Raw genomic sequence first — 16,896 nt, 5'->3', positions numbered from 1 at the left:
CACTCAATAAAATGTGCATCGTACTTCTGACCACTGCGCATCCCGATTATGCATTAATCGCCATCGATAACAGGGACGAGTTCATCCTCAGACCTACTTCCCGACCACATTGGTGGACTCACAGCACATCTGGTAGACCAGTCTTGTCATCTAGAGATCTCCAACGGGCAGAGAAGGGGACATGGATGGGACTCAGCAAAGACGGTCATCTAGCCGTACTCACAAACTATCGAGAAACCGACATCAAAGACCAAAATCATCCTATTCATGCTGCCAAAAGCCGTGGTGGTATGGTCACCGCTTGGCTGGGAACACCACCCGAGGAGAGTCTCAAAGACAGCGTCCACAAACTGGTCGAAAACGACGGCGTTAAAGGCGTCGGAGGATTCTCCATGGTTTGCGGCAAATTGAGAAAAAACACTTCCGGTATCGCCATCGTTAGCAATAGAGCAGGCAACGTCAACGATGTGCCCATTATTGCTAAAGACCGAGACGAGATGTGGGGTTTGAGTAACACGGCATTTGATGCGACAGGCAGGGGAGATGAATGGGCAAAGATCTCGATTGGAAAGAAACTCTTCCGTGAAGCCATCGGCAGTTCCGTATCCGACAAGTCGAGCCAAGAGGATCTGATTTCCAATCTATTGGATGTACTCAGCCACGACACATTGCCGAGGAACGAAAACGCAAGCCTGGTCGAGTATATCAACGAGCTCAAGAAAAGTGTATTTATCCCATTGATCGGCGACGAAAAGCATCGGAAGGCGATGGAAGCGGCTATGGCGAAAGGACCCGGCGAGTGGGCGACAGACGAGCAAAAAGCAGCCGAAGAGCTCATGTCGGAAGGACGACCAGATCCAAGTACAACACCCATCATGGGATTCGAGACAGGCATGTATGGTACGCAGCGTCAGACAGTGGTGTTGGTTGATTGGGAGGGTAAAGTTACCATGGTCGAGAGGGCGCTTTGGGATGGTAATGGCAATGCTGTGCCTAAAGGAGAGGGAGATTTGAAGTTTGAATTCTCGATTAATGGATGGAATGATGAATCTCGCAATGGTGTAAATGGGGAGAGCAATGGGCATGTAGATGACTGTTGAAGAGAATGACTCCGGCCTCGGGGCGTTGGAAAAGAGACGAAATTAGTAGGTTAGTTTATGCTCCTTAGACCATATCTCTTAGACTACTTATTTTTGTATCCTAAGACTTAGGAGGCCAAGTCCTGGATAAGGAGGCATTAGACGCACAAGCGGCAGGCACTGACGTATAGAAATAGAAAAGATTGCTCAAGTGTAAGGGAACCAAAATCTCAGCGTCTTTCCTTCTGCATTCTGGTTGTGGTGGTGGCAGCTGCTTTGGAGTGTCAGGCAGCTGGCAAAACCTGTCAGTCCCGGCCACCCAAAGAAAGGTAAACAAAACCTCCCACTCGACAACAGCATTTCACAGCAAAACAACAAAACCCATCACCGCGTCTTTTTACTGTCACGCGCATCGATCAATCAGTCAATCTTTCTTTTGTTTTTCTTTCCATTGTATCACGACATACAACTTCACACCATCTCTCTTCCCCTAGCGTCATGCTTGACTTGCTCAGTCTAGGAGAAAGTTACTCGACCATTGCCCGATACCGCCTGTGGCACACCTTCAGATACTTCGGCCGTATTTACATTAAATCGAGACTCTGGTCAATTCTAGACCAATACCGACGACGCCGTTACCAACAACAGATATAGAGAATCATCCGTGGGGTATACCTCACCTACTACAGCCCAGAACTCTGTCGCTTACCACCTGACTGGCCCCAAATTTCTCGACTCGACTTGCTTTGGTTCCTTGTCCTTTACGCTGCCTACATTTCATTCGTCTTCCAGGCCAACTGGGCTATCGCCTCTCTAATTCTTGGCTGCTTTGTACAACAAACCATCTAGGAGATCGAGTTCAGAGAGATGAATGTTGGGGAGCCAGACAACTAAGTACGAACTTGGAGCTTACGATATCAACAACTTTGCTTTTACTATCACATCTTTTGGAACTTTGATTCAAACACCGCAGCAATGGATACCTTTCGTGCTGGACTTGAGGGAAAACGCCTTCCATCCTCAAAACTACGACTTCCAACCACAAGCAACTTCCTCACACGATCTAAGAGAAAGCGTCCAGACATCTCAGGACCCATTGGACCCGTCAAGAACTCTCGAGGTCCCGACTTTGTACGAAGCGACACACTGATTATTGTTCCGACTATCAAAGACTGTTGTTCAGACGACTCATCGTCCGACAAAGAAAATGCTCAAGCTATAAAGACCACTCGACGAATCTCTGCCAGCTTCTCGACTCACGGATCACTTGCTAGTCCCCCTACCGTTGCTAAATCTGGCCTTACTGCAACAGTTTCGCACCAATCTCTCTTGTCTGCGGCTCCTGTCAAGCCTCTACCGACTACCGCATCTTTTACAAACTTTTCTAGAAAGACACTATCCAACAGCTCTAGCTACGTTGTCTATCCAAGCATGGACTCTACGATCCAAGACGAAAACGTCCCTCCTTCGGACCACAAAGAAGTCGCTCCTGCCGAGTCTGCCCCCCAGACTATGAATAAGAGCCGTCTTCCCAAGTCTCGGACGTTGACTGTTTTGAGCGAAATCAAGACTTCTATTGCTCGAACATCCATGAATAGGAAACCGTCCAGCCCTCGGCCTCTCGCTGATGAGTCCCGCAAGACGTCTGCATCTTCAACGAGTAGTCTTCTTACTTCCAGTACCTCCCGACTTTGCTTACCAGGATCTTCCTTAGCTTCTGCATCTCGATCTAGCAGCGCAAGCACCACAGTGACAGAGTTGTTGGCGAACCCAAACTCAATCACCACATCACAGCCTTCGGCATATTGGTCGGGTCGCTTCGTTTCTCTCCACGACCGTTTTCTCGCTGAAGATTTCAGCAATGATGATGGAGTGTCATCAGACTCATCCGAAAACACCTTCCAGACGTTCGCGATGAAGACCGACCGGGTTGCCGTTAATTCCCGTCCAACACACCTTTCTCATTCTACTACCACATCGGCTCTGACAACCTTGACTGGCACGAAGCCGCGCAACAAACACAGCAATAAAGATGCTCGATGTTTGCGGGTCTTCCAACACCTCGAAAGCCTTTGTATCACAGCTGAAGCACGACGATCTTTACTCGCCTGGCAGCAGACATATGCCCGACGCACGAAGAAGCCGCAGCTGCTCCCTCAAGGTGGAAGCATGGAGCACAAGAGTTTGATGGGAAGGATCTTTAGCGGCGGTAAAGGCACATCTTCAGGTGGACGACGCAGCCTACCAGCTATGAGCACGCAATCAGGCCTTCCGGTATCGAAGAAGAGACCCAGCCTGGCAGCTAGGGAACCGGGTAAACGACTTTCCTTCAACTAGGGGTCTTTGTTTAGGGGTCCTTGTTTGAGGCGATGGAAAAAAAAGGTGACATGTGTATTCTTTGTTGTGTAGGTTTGCTTCTCATCGGTTTATTATGGTAAAGGTGTATGAAGGTTGAAAGGGAAAATATGTCAGTCGACTTGGTACTATGGGCACTTCGTTCTTTGTTATCAGCGCTTTGTTTATGATTTGGCTGGGTGGCATGGAAAAAGCTTACATGCATGGCATTGCATTGGGTTCATCAGCGTTTTTGGTATCTGGTAAAGTTCCACTGCAGCCTGCAGATATATATTGCTGCAATAATACATTAGACTTTTTTTTGACTGGGTTACATTGTTATGTGACATGGCAGGAATGAGACAAACCGGTGGGGAGATCGATGTGAAAGACATGCGCATTTATAAGTTGTATTTTTAATGCTCAAGGAAGCATAGCTACTTATGTTTATAGTTGTCCATGGGTACTTGTAGTTCTGTTGCAGACACCAACGCCTTAAAACTCCAATGCTGTAATCCTCCTTACCACCATATCTATACATTTTCCCTTCTTCACTCGGCCTTCTTCTTAATACGCAGAAAATCCCTAATCTGCTCATGCTTACTCGCAAAGAACATGCCCTTGACATCATTACGCCATACCAAAACGCCCACTTCCTCCGCGAATCCCGCCACCGCCATGTACTCCTTGTGATCCTCAAAGTCCTTAAATAGAAAACCACCTGTCGTCTTCATTCGTTCGTTTTCAAGCTGCCATAGACGGATTTGATCGACTACCGTGGGTGGGAGAACGGGTTTGTTGTTCAGCGCGGCTGTGCGGCGCATTTGATCGTGTGCGTGAGCTGATAGGTATGAAATGATTTGTTCAGCTGTGATACCGAAATTGATGGCTTGGCGGATTGACTGGCGAGAGATTCGTCCGGCTACCATGTCGGGGAAACGCATTTGGAGTTTGGTGAAGAGTGCTAGAACGGCGATTTGTAATGTCGATTGCGTGTAGGCGTAGATTCGGTAGTTCGTTTCAATGATCACACTGCCGCGCTGCTCATTGCTGGATCCTGTCGCGCTGCTTCCCGGCGCGCGGGTTTGGCCTGGTTGGAGTGCTGCTGCTGTGGCGGCTGCTACACCGTCGCTGATACTTCGAAGACTGTTTCCGCTGGAAGTAAGTGTCGTGGCGAGTCGTGTAGGGAAGAACATGGAGCGCTTGTGGTTGGGGATATATATGAGACCGAAATCGACGAGGGAGGGGAGCATGTTTTTGCGCTGTTCTGTAAGCGCATTCGTGTCGTATGCTCGTCCGAGTTCCATGCTGGCGAGGACAAAGAGAAAAGAGAGCATGTCTGTAGCTTCGAGACCAGCCATTTTGTTGACGTCCATGGCTTCGAGCCAGAGTAGCAAGAGCGTCCATACTTGAGCGTTCGCCTCTTGTAGCAGAAACGTGAATCCAGCTTGAGTAATACCAATGGCACCGCTGGGTCTTCGATCAACCAGACGGCCTGCGACGAGGAGTTCTTTCACGCTCTTATTCGGTCCAGAAGATTCCCCTGCGCTTTTGTAGCCCACGCTCGAAACGACGAAATGCAGAATATCCTCCCACTTCTTTCTAGCGTAGCGGTCGAGGAAAGGAATATCGATTTCGGGGGGGGTTTGTAATGTGGATGGCACGCCAAAGGAGTTGTGGGAGCCGCCGCCGGAGAGCGCGAGTCGAAGGGAGATTTTAAAGTTTGCCGTGAGCTGCATCTCCTGAGGTCGTTCCTTTGAGGGTGTCGAGATTTGTAAGATGTGGAGGACGCGCAGGATGGAGAGGGCTTGATCTTTTTGGCGTTTAGCACTAGGTTTTACCCAGTCATCGAGGTCGCTTAGGAGGATTGGATTCGGGGAGTAGAGAATTCGCATGACAAAGGTCTTTGCTGTGGGTTTGTTAATGGGGGGGTCGCGCAGCAGCACGGTGGTGATGACGAACCAAGGTGCGGCAGCATGCGACGGAAGATAGCAAAGGCTGTTGAAGGCTGTTGATAGAGCTTTCTGAAGGTCGTACCGGGCAGCTTCTCGAGGTACTCTGCAAGCTGCAGCGACGGCGCTGGATTGACTGACATTTTGGGCGACGGGGGGGGGAGTAGTCAGTCAGAATGCAAAAAGTGCTATCTCATGATCGAAAGGGAAAGTTGTGAGTCGGAAGATGGCTCGGAAGAATAAAGAAAGCGAGCGTATTGGTAGGTAGCAAGCGATAAGCGCGTTTGCTGCTGCTTCTGCTGCTGTTTGTTGTCGCGGGTGGTATATATTATGTGGTAGTCTTGAACAAAGAATTTGGTGTTGAAACTCGTACTGAATAGAGCTCTAGGCATCGATTTCTTAGTGACTCCCAGGGACGCGGTTTAGCGGGAAAAGCCCGGTAGATTACGTCATGCATGCACCCCAGAAGTCGATCTCACCTTGGGAATTCCGGGCATTTGGGAGCGTTGAGTGATACCTAAATTAAGATATCAGTTTATGCTATTTAGATAGGAGATTTAGGCCATTTAATTCTCTATCCTAAACTTTGGATGCTATAGTATCTGCTAAGAATTGGTGTGCCACGAGATTGTCAGAGTGTACTCAGTTTGTTCTCCGTGGAAGCCATGACAAGCTCAACTACCTTTGTGCTCTCAATCAACTACGGGATAGGCTTTGAGAACTTTACTCTACAAGACTAGAAAAAATGGAATAATCCTGAGAGGGCATTATTGATATAGTAACTTGTATAAAATAGAGACAAAGATGATGTACAAAGGCCACTCATTATATATACAAAATATTCGCTCGTTATCCCCCCTTCTTTAAAGCCGAATCTACCTCTTTCGCAACCTCTATACTCTCCCTCAACACGCGCTTCTCCTCGGCGCTCAACTCCATAACCTCACTATCCGTCATACAGCTCATATCATCCTTTGTCCTACCCTTGTGCCACTTACCATCCATCATCCAATACTCAGCAACTTCATATCCATCTGGATCCACCCTCTTGTTCTTCAACAAGCTCCCGTTGTACCACAGCAGCTTATCTTTTTGATCTGTATGCGCAATAACAAAACTGCACACCTCTGTAACATTTTCATCTTTCCCTTTACCCCATCCCAGCATGGAGCCGTAATGCTTCTCAAACTCGTAGCGAGAACCACCGAGTTCTAACCCGAGCCACCAGGACTCCTTGTCTCCGTGGCCGAGTCGGTAAGTGACTTCTTCGCGGACGTCGTGTGTGTTTTGCCATGCCACGTGGAGTAGGCCGACGAGGTTACTTACTCGTCCTTTATTGAGGACAACTACTCCTGAATCGCATTCTTCGGCGTAGTCCTCGGTCCACACGAGGGAGTTGTTCATTTCTGCCGTGGGTTCCTTGATCTGGTCCTTCCACCACTCATGTCTTTGTTTAAAAGCATGCTGCCAAAGGAGTCTGTCATGGAAGAGCAGTGCTCCCTTTTCGATATATGCCCGCTGCTCAAATAGTGTCTCGGGTTGTTGAAGGAAAACGGCATCTGCGTCTAGGAGAATCGCTTCCTCGAATCGGGATCCCAGCAGCGCAAAGGCCTTGATAGCCCAACCTCCGTCCTTGAGCTTCAAAGTTGTGTCGTCAAAAACGGTAAAGATGTCGAGAAACTCGATATTAGATGCACCGTCCAGGCTCGATATTCTGTTGCGATCCTTTTTTGGCAAGTCATCTTCTCCCGCATACACGATCTGAATTGGTAGTTTTGAGCCCAAGACCTTTCGCAGGCTGACGATCAAGTGACCAGCAAAGCGAACGGATTGTTCGCCGCCTCCAACAGGGATTACAATCCCTCGGGATCCCTTGTCGAAAGACTTCCTTAGATCGGATAGAGGAGTTTGTGTTCGAGGTTTGCGTGGTGGGTGTTTGAGAAAAGGGAAAAGATCTTGTGCGGCTGACTCTACAACGTTTCGCAACTGACGGCCAGATCGTGAACTCGTTCCAATTTCATCAGACTTGGACAACCATTTGCTTAACTCCCTTGATCTCTGTCCAACTTCCCAGAAAGTTGTTTTATACGGCGCCTTTACCGGACTCTCACTGTACGTCTTTGCTTGTTGAGTGATGTTTCCCAATTCATACTCACTGATCGGCGACGCTGTCCAGCTGTAAGATAAGCCGGAGCCTTTCCAAGTGACCAGGATAAGAAAGATGGAAAAGGCAGCAAAGATGCCCAGACGGACAAGAGCACGCGGAGGGTCTCTTATGAGTTGGCTGACTCTAAGTATGAGCGCTGAAGCCAGCGACATGATTAAAAGAAGGTAGTTGCAAGTCGTGTGGACATTGAGAGAAATGAATTGAGTGAGAATGGATTGAGATTGAAGAAGGAATGGCGCAAGTGCGGGACCTAATTAAGCCTCTAGAGGTGGACTAACCCCTGTCGGTGATGACGAAAACTAGCACAACCAACAACTTGAGAGATGATAGTTTCAGGAGAGTCTTGGCTGAGAGAACAAGACAATTTCACGTCTATTTCTTTTCTTTTTTTTACGAACCTTTTCATTCCTTGTACATACATATGATAAGCTTCATTTCTTTTTAGAAACAAGCTGGGAATTCTGTTCTCTTATTCTCATCTGCAGTCTGGCAATATGACCAGATTGGGCAAAGATCCATGATGAGATGCAGGGATTATCATGGTCTTGGCTGTTGGTTATCAGCTTGTCTGCCTTGTCTTATTGTCACTTGTTACCTCTTTACTCACTATTGGCTCAAGTTGGATGATCCTAATACTAAACTCTCACTTTAATCCAGGCAGTGTCTAAATGGCAAAAAAGATACATTTATTCGAGCGGTATGTCGTTGTCTACCTCGTTAAGTACTGCGACATGTTGATGTTGAAGTAACAGGTAATATAGAGTCTTGGGCGTGTTTTATAACTACTCTGAGATGCAGTTGGTTTGTACTGTCACCAACAGTTAAAGACTCTGACCAATAGTTGCTCTCATGAATTGATGGTTAAGCGCCATCTCTTGGCCACTTCATCTTGTTTGCTTTCGTAGCCGCCTTTGCTCAAAATAGATAAGTTGGTAGCGTCAACAAACAGTTTTTCTCAAAATCGCTGGTAAAGGTAGACATACAAACATCTGGCTGTGTTCAGCTTTGAATGTCTCCACAAGGTACAGGAGTTGAGTGAGGTGACTTTGCAAAAGCAAATGCCAGTACATAAGCAGAAAGTCCTGCATTTAAACATGTAACAAGTAGACAAGGTCCCGTGTAGACCATCCAATTGTAACTATCAAACCATTTCAAAAAGATGCAGCCAAGCCAACACAGTCCATAATTAGTAGCAATGGGCCGCCGCAGCCTTACCGATCATGTACCAGACGGTCTCTAAAACCCAAGTCCTTCCCTCCCAGGAGGCGAGTCAATCATTCCCCGTTTCTTCAACCTCGAACGTAACCTCAGAAATGCATCTCAAACACATCATCAACATCACTGTCCTCCTACTACCCCAAGTCATTGCCCAGGAGGGCATATGCTGGGGAGTCAACGGCAAACAATGGACCGACAACAAGAAATGCCCTGGCTCTTCCGCCTGTTGTGGCCCGGACGCGACATGTATGCCCAACCGTCTCTGCCAGAGAAAAGGACAAGCCAAGAATCAGTTCGTCAGAGGGCCATGTGCTGTTGCACCCTATGACAGAAGGAAGTGTGCGACCATCTGCATCAGGGGTAAGTCGGACTAATTCACTTACAAGTCTATCGTTGACTAACTCGTCGTGACAGAAGAGACAAATGACCGTTTCCCACGAGTTGAGCAATGTGATGATGGTAGCTACTGCTGTGACTATGACTCAGGGTGCTGCGTTGGAGGCCGTGGCGTATTCCTTGCCTCAGATGGAAGCATTGAAGACAACTCAACCTCGACGACTTCTGAAATCTCATCATTATTCTCCACATCTTCAACACTGTCCACGTTCTCAACCGAATACTCGACCACAACTTCCGAGCCGACTGCATCTTCAACAGAGGAATCTGACACGGAAACCGACAGTGGCGGCAATAGCCAGGGAGTCACGATTGGGCTCGGCGTTGGTATACCAATTGCTGCCATCATTGCTGCCGTGTTCACCTGGCTCTTCCTCCGCAGACGGTCCAAGAAGCAGAACCCACCTCCTTCGTACCCTGTGACGAGTAAGATGTATGAGCCATCTGATAATAAGACGTGGATTCCGCAAGAACTTGATGGTCACGATGCGATGGGTGGAATGAACCATGGGCGGAGTGCAAAGATTCCTGGAACGCCACAAGAGCTTCAGGGTTGATGGGTGGGAATTGAATACCGGCTGGATGTATTATAATAGCTGACGACTGGAGTTAAATGGGAGCATTGATAGATCGCGAGCAGGAACATATTTGCAATAGATCAGTAAGAACGCTTTCACTTTTTCGTATCTTGGTCATGTATAGAAGACATGCGCGGAGTCGCCCTAAAAGACACTTGGTCGGCAATACTCCCACATGGTGATAGCAGCATAAATAAAATCTGTTGATCGCGACTTCATAATGATAGAGTGAGAGAGGTATCCGCCTCTCTAAATATCCAATGTTGGCGAATCAACAGAGCGGGTTATCTCTCACGGTTGACATCTTCATGGGTAAATCTGATTACGTCAGTTTTCATGTGGAGCCTAGCCGGGGAGTTACCCCGGATCTCGGCTACAAGCTTCACTTCTCGAATCGATATCTCAAGTCGCGCTTTGACTTACAAGACAACAATACCATTGAGCACTCGTCACAATGGCCAAGAAGCTCAATCCCACCCAGTTCACCAAAGCGGTTCGTATCAGTCAGGCCAAGAGAGGAATATGAGTTAACCAGAGAGTCCAGGTCGTGCGCTCATTCATGAAAGACTCTGGTCTTGAGCCAACGTACGTCCCCTAGCTTCAAACGCAGCGAGGCCTCGGCATCTATAAAGGCTGATCACTAATCTCCTTGACTCTAGACTTCTCGGAAAGCATGTATGTTATACACTACCCAACCTTCTTCAAGACTAACAACAGGACAGTTCCGTATCGTCAGTGCCACAGAAGGCAAGGTCGACTTTGAGCTTGACATACAACAGCAACACACTGTCAGTATCTCCCCCCCAGTGTATAGCCAAATGCGCTGACCTATCTATCAGAACCGTCTTCAAACTATCCACGGCGGTACCCTCGCCAGTCTTGTTGATCTTGGCGGTTCACTCGCAGTAGCTTCAACGGGTCGCTTCTCTACAGGCGTCTCAACTGATTTGAACGGTATATACCCTTATATCTTCCGGCAAGCAACCCTGCTGACTCGACAGTGACCTATCTGAGCCCTGGAGGCCGTACTGGCGATCTTCTCAAGGGGACAGCCATTCTGGATAAGATTGGAAAGACACTTGCTTATACGCAAGTGACCTTTACCAATAGCAAGGGACAACTTGCTGCGCGGGGAAGCCATACCAAGTAAGTCTTGCGTCACTGAGGTGTGTACGGTATGCTGATTGTGCTAGATATGTCACTGGTACTATGGGTGAGGCTGGCCCTTATGTTGCGCCTGAAGAATTCTCAGATGTGGATTGAATGAGTACAAGTTGTGGTATAAACATTTATAGAAGCGCTAGAGTAGACGGTATGGGTAGAGGATGTAAAACAGGCGTGGAAGTCTCGCTACGCTGAGGTCTACATACTCTTATGCAATCTCAGTGTATATCATCATTATCGACCAAATCTCCAAGAGCACCTCTCATTATGGTGATAAGTTGTACCATGCCCATGGCAATGAGCATGTGCAATCCCCATCTTTGATAACAGACACATTATGTCCGATAGTTCAATGTGGTATTCAAGAGGTAGACGCACCACTAACTGAGAATGCTAGTTGCCAAATAAAGCGATCATCGACCCCAGCCAGGTGATCACATCCTTCGCCATATCCTTCGGAAGATAAAGCAACTTCTTGGAAAACAAGATCTACAGTTTGTCGCCTTTTACGTTTCTCGGAGTTCCCTTTAGCTGTCCTTACAGCATCATACTCAGTACCTGGGAGATAATAGGTCCTTTGACGATCGATCTCGACGCAGCGGCGGCTCACGACTCTTGTCGTAGTAAGTATCGGGAAGAATGAGATCTAATTGGGTACTCCGTATGTTGACTGACATGTTGGGCGACAGCTGAAACGGGCCCAGAGATCCATCCAGATCTCCTAAATCCCCATGAATTCTGCAAGTGTAATAATTATACCTGTATGATCAAGGAGGTGGATTCAAGGTGTTTCTGATGTTTCTCCGCTAGAACTAAGCTAGGACGATTACTAGCTTGATGACCACGACAGCTCCTCCAGATGACAAGATGAAGGGCACAGGCAAGCAATCTGACGGCGTCGTTGCCATCTTGAGTAGAAGAGGAAGTTGGTTGAAGGAGAAGAAGAAAAGAGGGAAGAGGAGGAGGAAGAGATGGCTTCATATAGGCGAACGAAGGCAGATGAATCGTTGACTGCCTGCTAGCTACGTAGTGAATTGCAGTCTGGCTTTTCCCATTGCCTCGTGTTTTCCAGGTCGGTACACCGTTGGTACTCTGCTTGGTGTGCGTTGAAGCCAACAATCACTGTCACTTCCCGAAACCTGTACATTGCATTTAAATTGGCTCTGCATATTTTTATATAATTTGTATGCTGGTGATCCGTTTGTGTTCCTTTCTTCAGACGTGTGCTGTAGACGATGTGACAACTGCCATGTTCCGATGGAGGTAGCGGTTGAAAATGTAGCAGCTCTGATATTGGGCAGTTCGAAAACTTCCAATTACTGACCCTTCTGTGTAGGGTGCAACCTCGGTTTTACTCCCGATAGCACCGGGGAATTGCATCACAAATCTGCCAGGCAAACATTTGTTGTGTGAAGAGAAGGGAGATGCTATAAACAATAGCTTGTTTTGGAAAGTTGCCGTCAATTTGCATTCACAAAGGCGCTCACCGCTTCAATCACTATGGAATTTGCGGTTTGGCACGCTGTGTGCTCAGTCTTCTCTATGAAGTATCTCGCCAGTTGTCTTCGATACGGTTGTAGTTGCGCGAATGGCTTCTTCCTTGACTTAGTGTTCTTCCCTGCCCAGAAAGCTTCGTTAGGCCTCTACTCGAGCACAGCATCTATGTCTGAAACGTATACATGTTGATCTTCCTGACGGAGATGGCTCTGGCTGTCCAGACCAATTGTGACTCTTCACCACATATCCAGTAATAGATCAACCTACTCTCTATATGCCCATCTCCCTCATATGGAGGTCGATGTCAGGAGGCCTCTTTCTTAAATCGCGTGCTATATGATATGTAAAATCGCGGTGCAGATATGATCTTGGCTCGGCGCACGGCAACAGTGGATCAGTCTTTAAGACCAAAACTTCTAGATTCATGATAGAACTGGAAGCATAGCCGTTTCGCCAAATACAATTGCTGGATCCATTAAACAAGCTCACCAAGCGAGGGTTTATTACCCAGTCGTTCCACTCTTACAATTTCCAGGTCATCTTGATCGGCTATTTCCCTTCTGAGTGTATTAGACTGACAGCCAGTAAGCGAATGACTCTTGATTTTCGGCTATGTTGAATACGAGGAGCAGTTCCACTATTAAGGCTGAGTTCAAGAGTTCCGCCAACTGTAACCCATCGTATTCTTCAGGAAAGGTCTTTCAATACACGTAAAGGCACGTCAAATAATTCTCAAGATTTAACACAAGTCTCCAGGGCCAGCATGTTGAAATGTTTGAGGGGGCAGAAATAATATGTCTTGAGAACTCGAGCCTCGAGTTATCACAGCCTGACTGCGAATTACAGCTCACCCTGCATAGAAATTACAATTCGTTAATTGTACTCTGTAACGTTAGTCCACGCGGCAAACCGTATACGATGGATCATGCTGTCCCTTTGACCTGTAGAAACATCGAATTTACGCCCCCAAGAGGCAGTGCTGGTGAGACCAACCAGGGCACCCTTGTCAAAGTCACAGCATGTTCATCATCTCATTGGTTCTTCATTCGATTAATTCTTCGCTGTAAGTCTTGTTATGGAATTCCATTTCTTAACAGAGTCTGAATATTGTTAACTCGTGATGGAACGGCAAATGCTTCTGTGAGCAGTCGTAAGATATAAGGTCTTCGTGGCGCTCGATCATTCAACGTTTTTATTTTTCATCATCTATCTCACGATAATTCTGAGCAACTACTTCTTACAGAATCTTATTCGACCACACTACTTGAATCATCGACAGAATACAATACAGCCATGCAGTACGGCGATAAGATGGTCCTCGCCCATTTGGTGATGGTCTTTGTCGGCGCATATATCCCCTCTCTAGTCTTCTTCTTTAGCAGTCTATGTACGGTCCGCTCCTCAAAAGACGCTGTGAGAACAGCATTTACATATCTCAAATACGCCCTCCTTATATTCTCCGCGTAAGTGAAACACCTGATATATAGTGGCTTGACTGACAATCACCCAGGCATGCCTTGTTTGACGCTACCGTGTACGGCATAGCCCTCGGTCGTAGCTTGGAGTTCTCAGACGCCGACTATGACGATTCCGACTTTGACTGGGGAAGATATGCCACCTTGATGAAAGCTCTTGGAGTTTCTCTAAGTGTTTTTCAAGAGATTGCCAAGATGAGTGATCTTTTCACAGATATCCTCATAGCTATCATCCTTCTTCGTTTAAGCGTCGCTATCCTCAGTATCTATTCTGGTAGTGCTATGGGCAACAAACTTCGACTTGTCTCTTACGCCATGGTTTTGGTGTTGGGCCCTTTAATTCTCGCCGTCTTTGGACTTCGAATGCGCTATATATTCGAGTTCTACAACGGCGATTATGATATCGGAAAATATAGCGCTCTAAAGGGCCTGCAGATTGACTTTTCTATTAGGGTCATGCTCCTCGCCATTTCCCTTGCCGTTCTTGTCAGGGCTATCATGGTTAAGAAGCAGATTAAGGCTGATAAGGATCTTACTTGGGTACTCTTATTTACCTACTTATATACAATGCGATAAATACTGACACTATCATAGGCCTCTACTATGCTCATCGTCGCTTCTGTAGTCTGGCTCCTGCACACAAGTTTTGCCATGGCATCTATTGCTGCATGGGACAACTTGGGTATCATGGGTATACCTCCTATCAGATACGAACACTACAACTACATATTCGAAGCCGTCTTTAGGATCTGGCCTCAGTTTGCTGTCCTGGTTATTGTTTACGTTATAGGACGCGCTAAAACCAACGGGATCTGGTCTAAGCAGCAGAGGTCTCCGAGGCACGTTGAGGGGGGCAAGTAAACGGGGACTCTTATACTGTTTGCGAGTAATACACTGGTACCTTTTTATTGAAATCTACCGGTTAATGTATTGGTTTTTCCATAACGACGACCTATGCTGCTATATGCACCTCTCTTCAGCAACTCAGTTGTTATGAGCCGTGCCAGTGGAAGATGATAATGATGACGAGTGATTAGTCGGTATTAGCGTTCATAGCATGGATTGGGTCAATGTATTTGAGAATGCTCTTAGATCTGTGATAGAATTGAAGGCACAGCCTTGTATCATTATAGTGACCCATTCTCATTAGACAAGTTGTCCAAACAAACCGGAAATCGGTGTCTTGACGACATAGATCCACTCTCGATTGCAGGGAATCATGAATACAGGGCATATTTATCGGCTATTTCCTTTTTGAGCGTATTGCTGACTGATGGTTGAATCTAGGACTCTTCGACAGCTCTGCCTCTAGGGCTGAAGTTGAGACACGAGCTTCAGTAGCCACAATCATTGCGTTTTGTAATCAGAAGTGAACCTTTTGACATGACATACCATATATACAATTTTAACGACTCAAGGTCAGTAGCGTTTCGAGCTGATAACTACGCCCTATAAACAAAATTGAGGACAATATGACGTTAATCAGGAACCCCACCATGACTTGCAGCTCACCCTGTACAATAACTCGAAAAGGTCAATTGTAGCGCGATATATAATCTGTAAATACTTCATCAAAGTATCTCCTAACTAGCCTATAGGAGTAATGTTTGATGCTCCGACATGCAGTGTTGGTCAGACCCAAAGGGTATCTTTACTCAAAGCACAGCTTGGCAGATATTTTACTGGCTCATTTACTAACATCAATTCTTGGCTGCAAGTCTCATTGTCAAGTTCTGGTTTCTCAACAAAGCCCGCGATTACCCAGTCCTGTGGGGGCGGTTTTGAGATGTTATGTATTATAAAAGCTTCCACAACGCTTGGTTATTGAGTTTTTATTCATAATGTTTTTTATTCCACGACGATACGACTTTCTACTGGAAAAGACTCATATACTCTACACGCTCAACCGCAAACGCAGCCATGTTTAACATGTTATTGGTCATGGTTAAAATGTTATTGGTCATTGTAGGTGGCTGCGTTTCCACTAGGGTCGTCGCCAATACAACGTTCCCGGTTCGTGACGACCAGGCAGGAACAGCATTTAGATATCTCAAATTTGCTCTTGTTACCTTTTCCCTGTGAGTAAATCATCCGACATAGAATCTTTGCTCCTTGGCTTATCACCTGTCGTCTAGATATACCTTGTTCCACACCGTCCACAACGCCTCCAATATTGTCGGGTCTTATCTATTCCGAGACGGTGGAAATATCGTCGAGTCGGCATATTACCCTGTATTTCGGGTTCTTCGCTTTTGCTCAGGGATCTCTATAGGAATTTCCCAGAGATGCGAGTTGTACATGGACATCTTTATCGGAATTATCCTCCTTCGTCTAATTACTGCTATCCTCACTGTTCGTTTCAGAAGCACTGGACCTGCCGTCAAGAGCATTCAATTTGCTTCCTACATCATATCTTTTGGGCTGGTCGCTCCGGCTCTCGTTAAACTTGCCCTTGACTTTGTCATTATACGTGAGATGTACCCAGATGGTGAATCAGAGATTCCCTTTTCCCTGTTCAATGCGGCGTTCCACCATGTTTTCATGCAAGTTCTTTTTATCATGTCTGTTCCGGTTGTTGCTGGAGCCGTCATGGTGAAAATACAGACAAGTGATGACAAGAGTCTTACTTGGGTAAGTTTGTCTGCCAATGTATGGAATGCGACAATACTGACACCACTTTATAGGCCTCTACTATGCTTGTCGCTGCTTCTGTCATCTGGCTAACGCACACATTCATGCAAGCTTTTGGAATCTGGTACTTTAATGGCCACGCTGTCTTCGACTATTTGGACGTCGCTTTTGGCATTTGGTCACAGATTTTGGTTTTAATATTAGTTTATGCCATGTGGCTTGATAGAGCCAACGGGACCTGGTCTAAACAGAATTATTTGACACAGGCTCAGAAGATCCAGTAGATTCAGGATACTTGCCGAGCAGAGCATGTTGAGCAGTATCAGGTACCCGGGAGATACGAGTAAAACATTGGTCAAGTTTAGTGGTGGTATGGTATGACGAGGAAGGATAGCTTATATGCAA

At 46.7% G+C, this 16,896-nt stretch overlaps 8 protein-coding genes across 8 annotated transcripts; 6 read left to right on the top strand and 2 right to left on the bottom strand.

Annotated features, from left to right (window-relative positions):
- Positions 1 to 11: 11 nt before the first annotated feature.
- FPOAC1_004367 (uncharacterized protein) lies at positions 12 to 1,100 on the top strand (the record flags this gene model as incomplete). The annotated part of the gene is made up of 1 exon (XM_044848917.1): positions 12 to 1,100. One exon carries the CDS (start codon positions 12 to 14, stop codon positions 1,098 to 1,100), a length of 1,089 nt encoding a protein of 362 aa, XP_044707627.1.
- A 954-nt stretch (positions 1,101 to 2,054) lies between these two features.
- Positions 2,055 to 3,416, top strand: FPOAC1_004366 (uncharacterized protein; the record flags this gene model as incomplete). Its single annotated transcript, XM_044848916.1, has 1 exon — positions 2,055 to 3,416. One exon carries the CDS (start codon positions 2,055 to 2,057, stop codon positions 3,414 to 3,416), a length of 1,362 nt encoding a protein of 453 aa, XP_044707626.1.
- A 548-nt stretch (positions 3,417 to 3,964) lies between these two features.
- Positions 3,965 to 5,508, bottom strand: FPOAC1_004365 (uncharacterized protein; the record flags this gene model as incomplete). The annotated part of the gene is made up of 2 exons (XM_044848915.1): positions 3,965 to 5,322; positions 5,376 to 5,508. The coding sequence occupies 2 exons, from the start codon at positions 5,506 to 5,508 to the stop codon at positions 3,965 to 3,967; spliced, it is 1,491 nt and encodes a 496-aa protein (XP_044707625.1).
- Positions 5,509 to 6,214: 706 nt separating this feature from the next.
- On the bottom strand, positions 6,215 to 7,684 carry FPOAC1_004364 (uncharacterized protein; the record flags this gene model as incomplete). The annotated part of the gene is made up of 1 exon (XM_044848914.1): positions 6,215 to 7,684. The coding sequence occupies one exon, from the start codon at positions 7,682 to 7,684 to the stop codon at positions 6,215 to 6,217; it is 1,470 nt and encodes a 489-aa protein (XP_044707624.1).
- Positions 7,685 to 8,752: 1,068 nt separating this feature from the next.
- Positions 8,753 to 9,703, top strand: FPOAC1_004363 (uncharacterized protein; the record flags this gene model as incomplete). The annotated part of the gene is made up of 2 exons (XM_044848913.1): positions 8,753 to 9,110; positions 9,165 to 9,703. The coding sequence occupies 2 exons, from the start codon at positions 8,753 to 8,755 to the stop codon at positions 9,701 to 9,703; spliced, it is 897 nt and encodes a 298-aa protein (XP_044707623.1).
- A 475-nt stretch (positions 9,704 to 10,178) lies between these two features.
- On the top strand, positions 10,179 to 10,987 carry FPOAC1_004362 (uncharacterized protein; the record flags this gene model as incomplete). Its single annotated transcript, XM_044848912.1, has 7 exons — positions 10,179 to 10,217; positions 10,269 to 10,309; positions 10,384 to 10,399; positions 10,447 to 10,512; positions 10,564 to 10,678; positions 10,726 to 10,870; positions 10,918 to 10,987. The coding sequence occupies 7 exons, from the start codon at positions 10,179 to 10,181 to the stop codon at positions 10,985 to 10,987; spliced, it is 492 nt and encodes a 163-aa protein (XP_044707622.1).
- Positions 10,988 to 13,303: 2,316 nt separating this feature from the next.
- Positions 13,304 to 14,721, top strand: FPOAC1_004361 (uncharacterized protein; the record flags this gene model as incomplete). The annotated part of the gene is made up of 4 exons (XM_044848911.1): positions 13,304 to 13,448; positions 13,677 to 13,848; positions 13,896 to 14,400; positions 14,455 to 14,721. 4 exons carry the CDS (start codon positions 13,304 to 13,306, stop codon positions 14,719 to 14,721), a joined length of 1,089 nt encoding a protein of 362 aa, XP_044707621.1.
- A 1,059-nt stretch (positions 14,722 to 15,780) lies between these two features.
- Positions 15,781 to 16,775, top strand: FPOAC1_004360 (uncharacterized protein; the record flags this gene model as incomplete). Its single annotated transcript, XM_044848910.1, has 3 exons — positions 15,781 to 15,938; positions 15,996 to 16,491; positions 16,545 to 16,775. The coding sequence occupies 3 exons, from the start codon at positions 15,781 to 15,783 to the stop codon at positions 16,773 to 16,775; spliced, it is 885 nt and encodes a 294-aa protein (XP_044707620.1).
- Positions 16,776 to 16,896: the final 121 nt, after the last annotated feature.

This window comes from Fusarium poae, chromosome 2 (genome assembly GCF_019609905.1).
Source record: "Fusarium poae strain DAOMC 252244 chromosome 2, whole genome shotgun sequence".
NCBI lineage: Eukaryota > Fungi > Ascomycota > Sordariomycetes > Hypocreales > Nectriaceae > Fusarium > Fusarium poae.
This window is presented reverse-complemented; position numbering and strand designations above follow the sequence as displayed.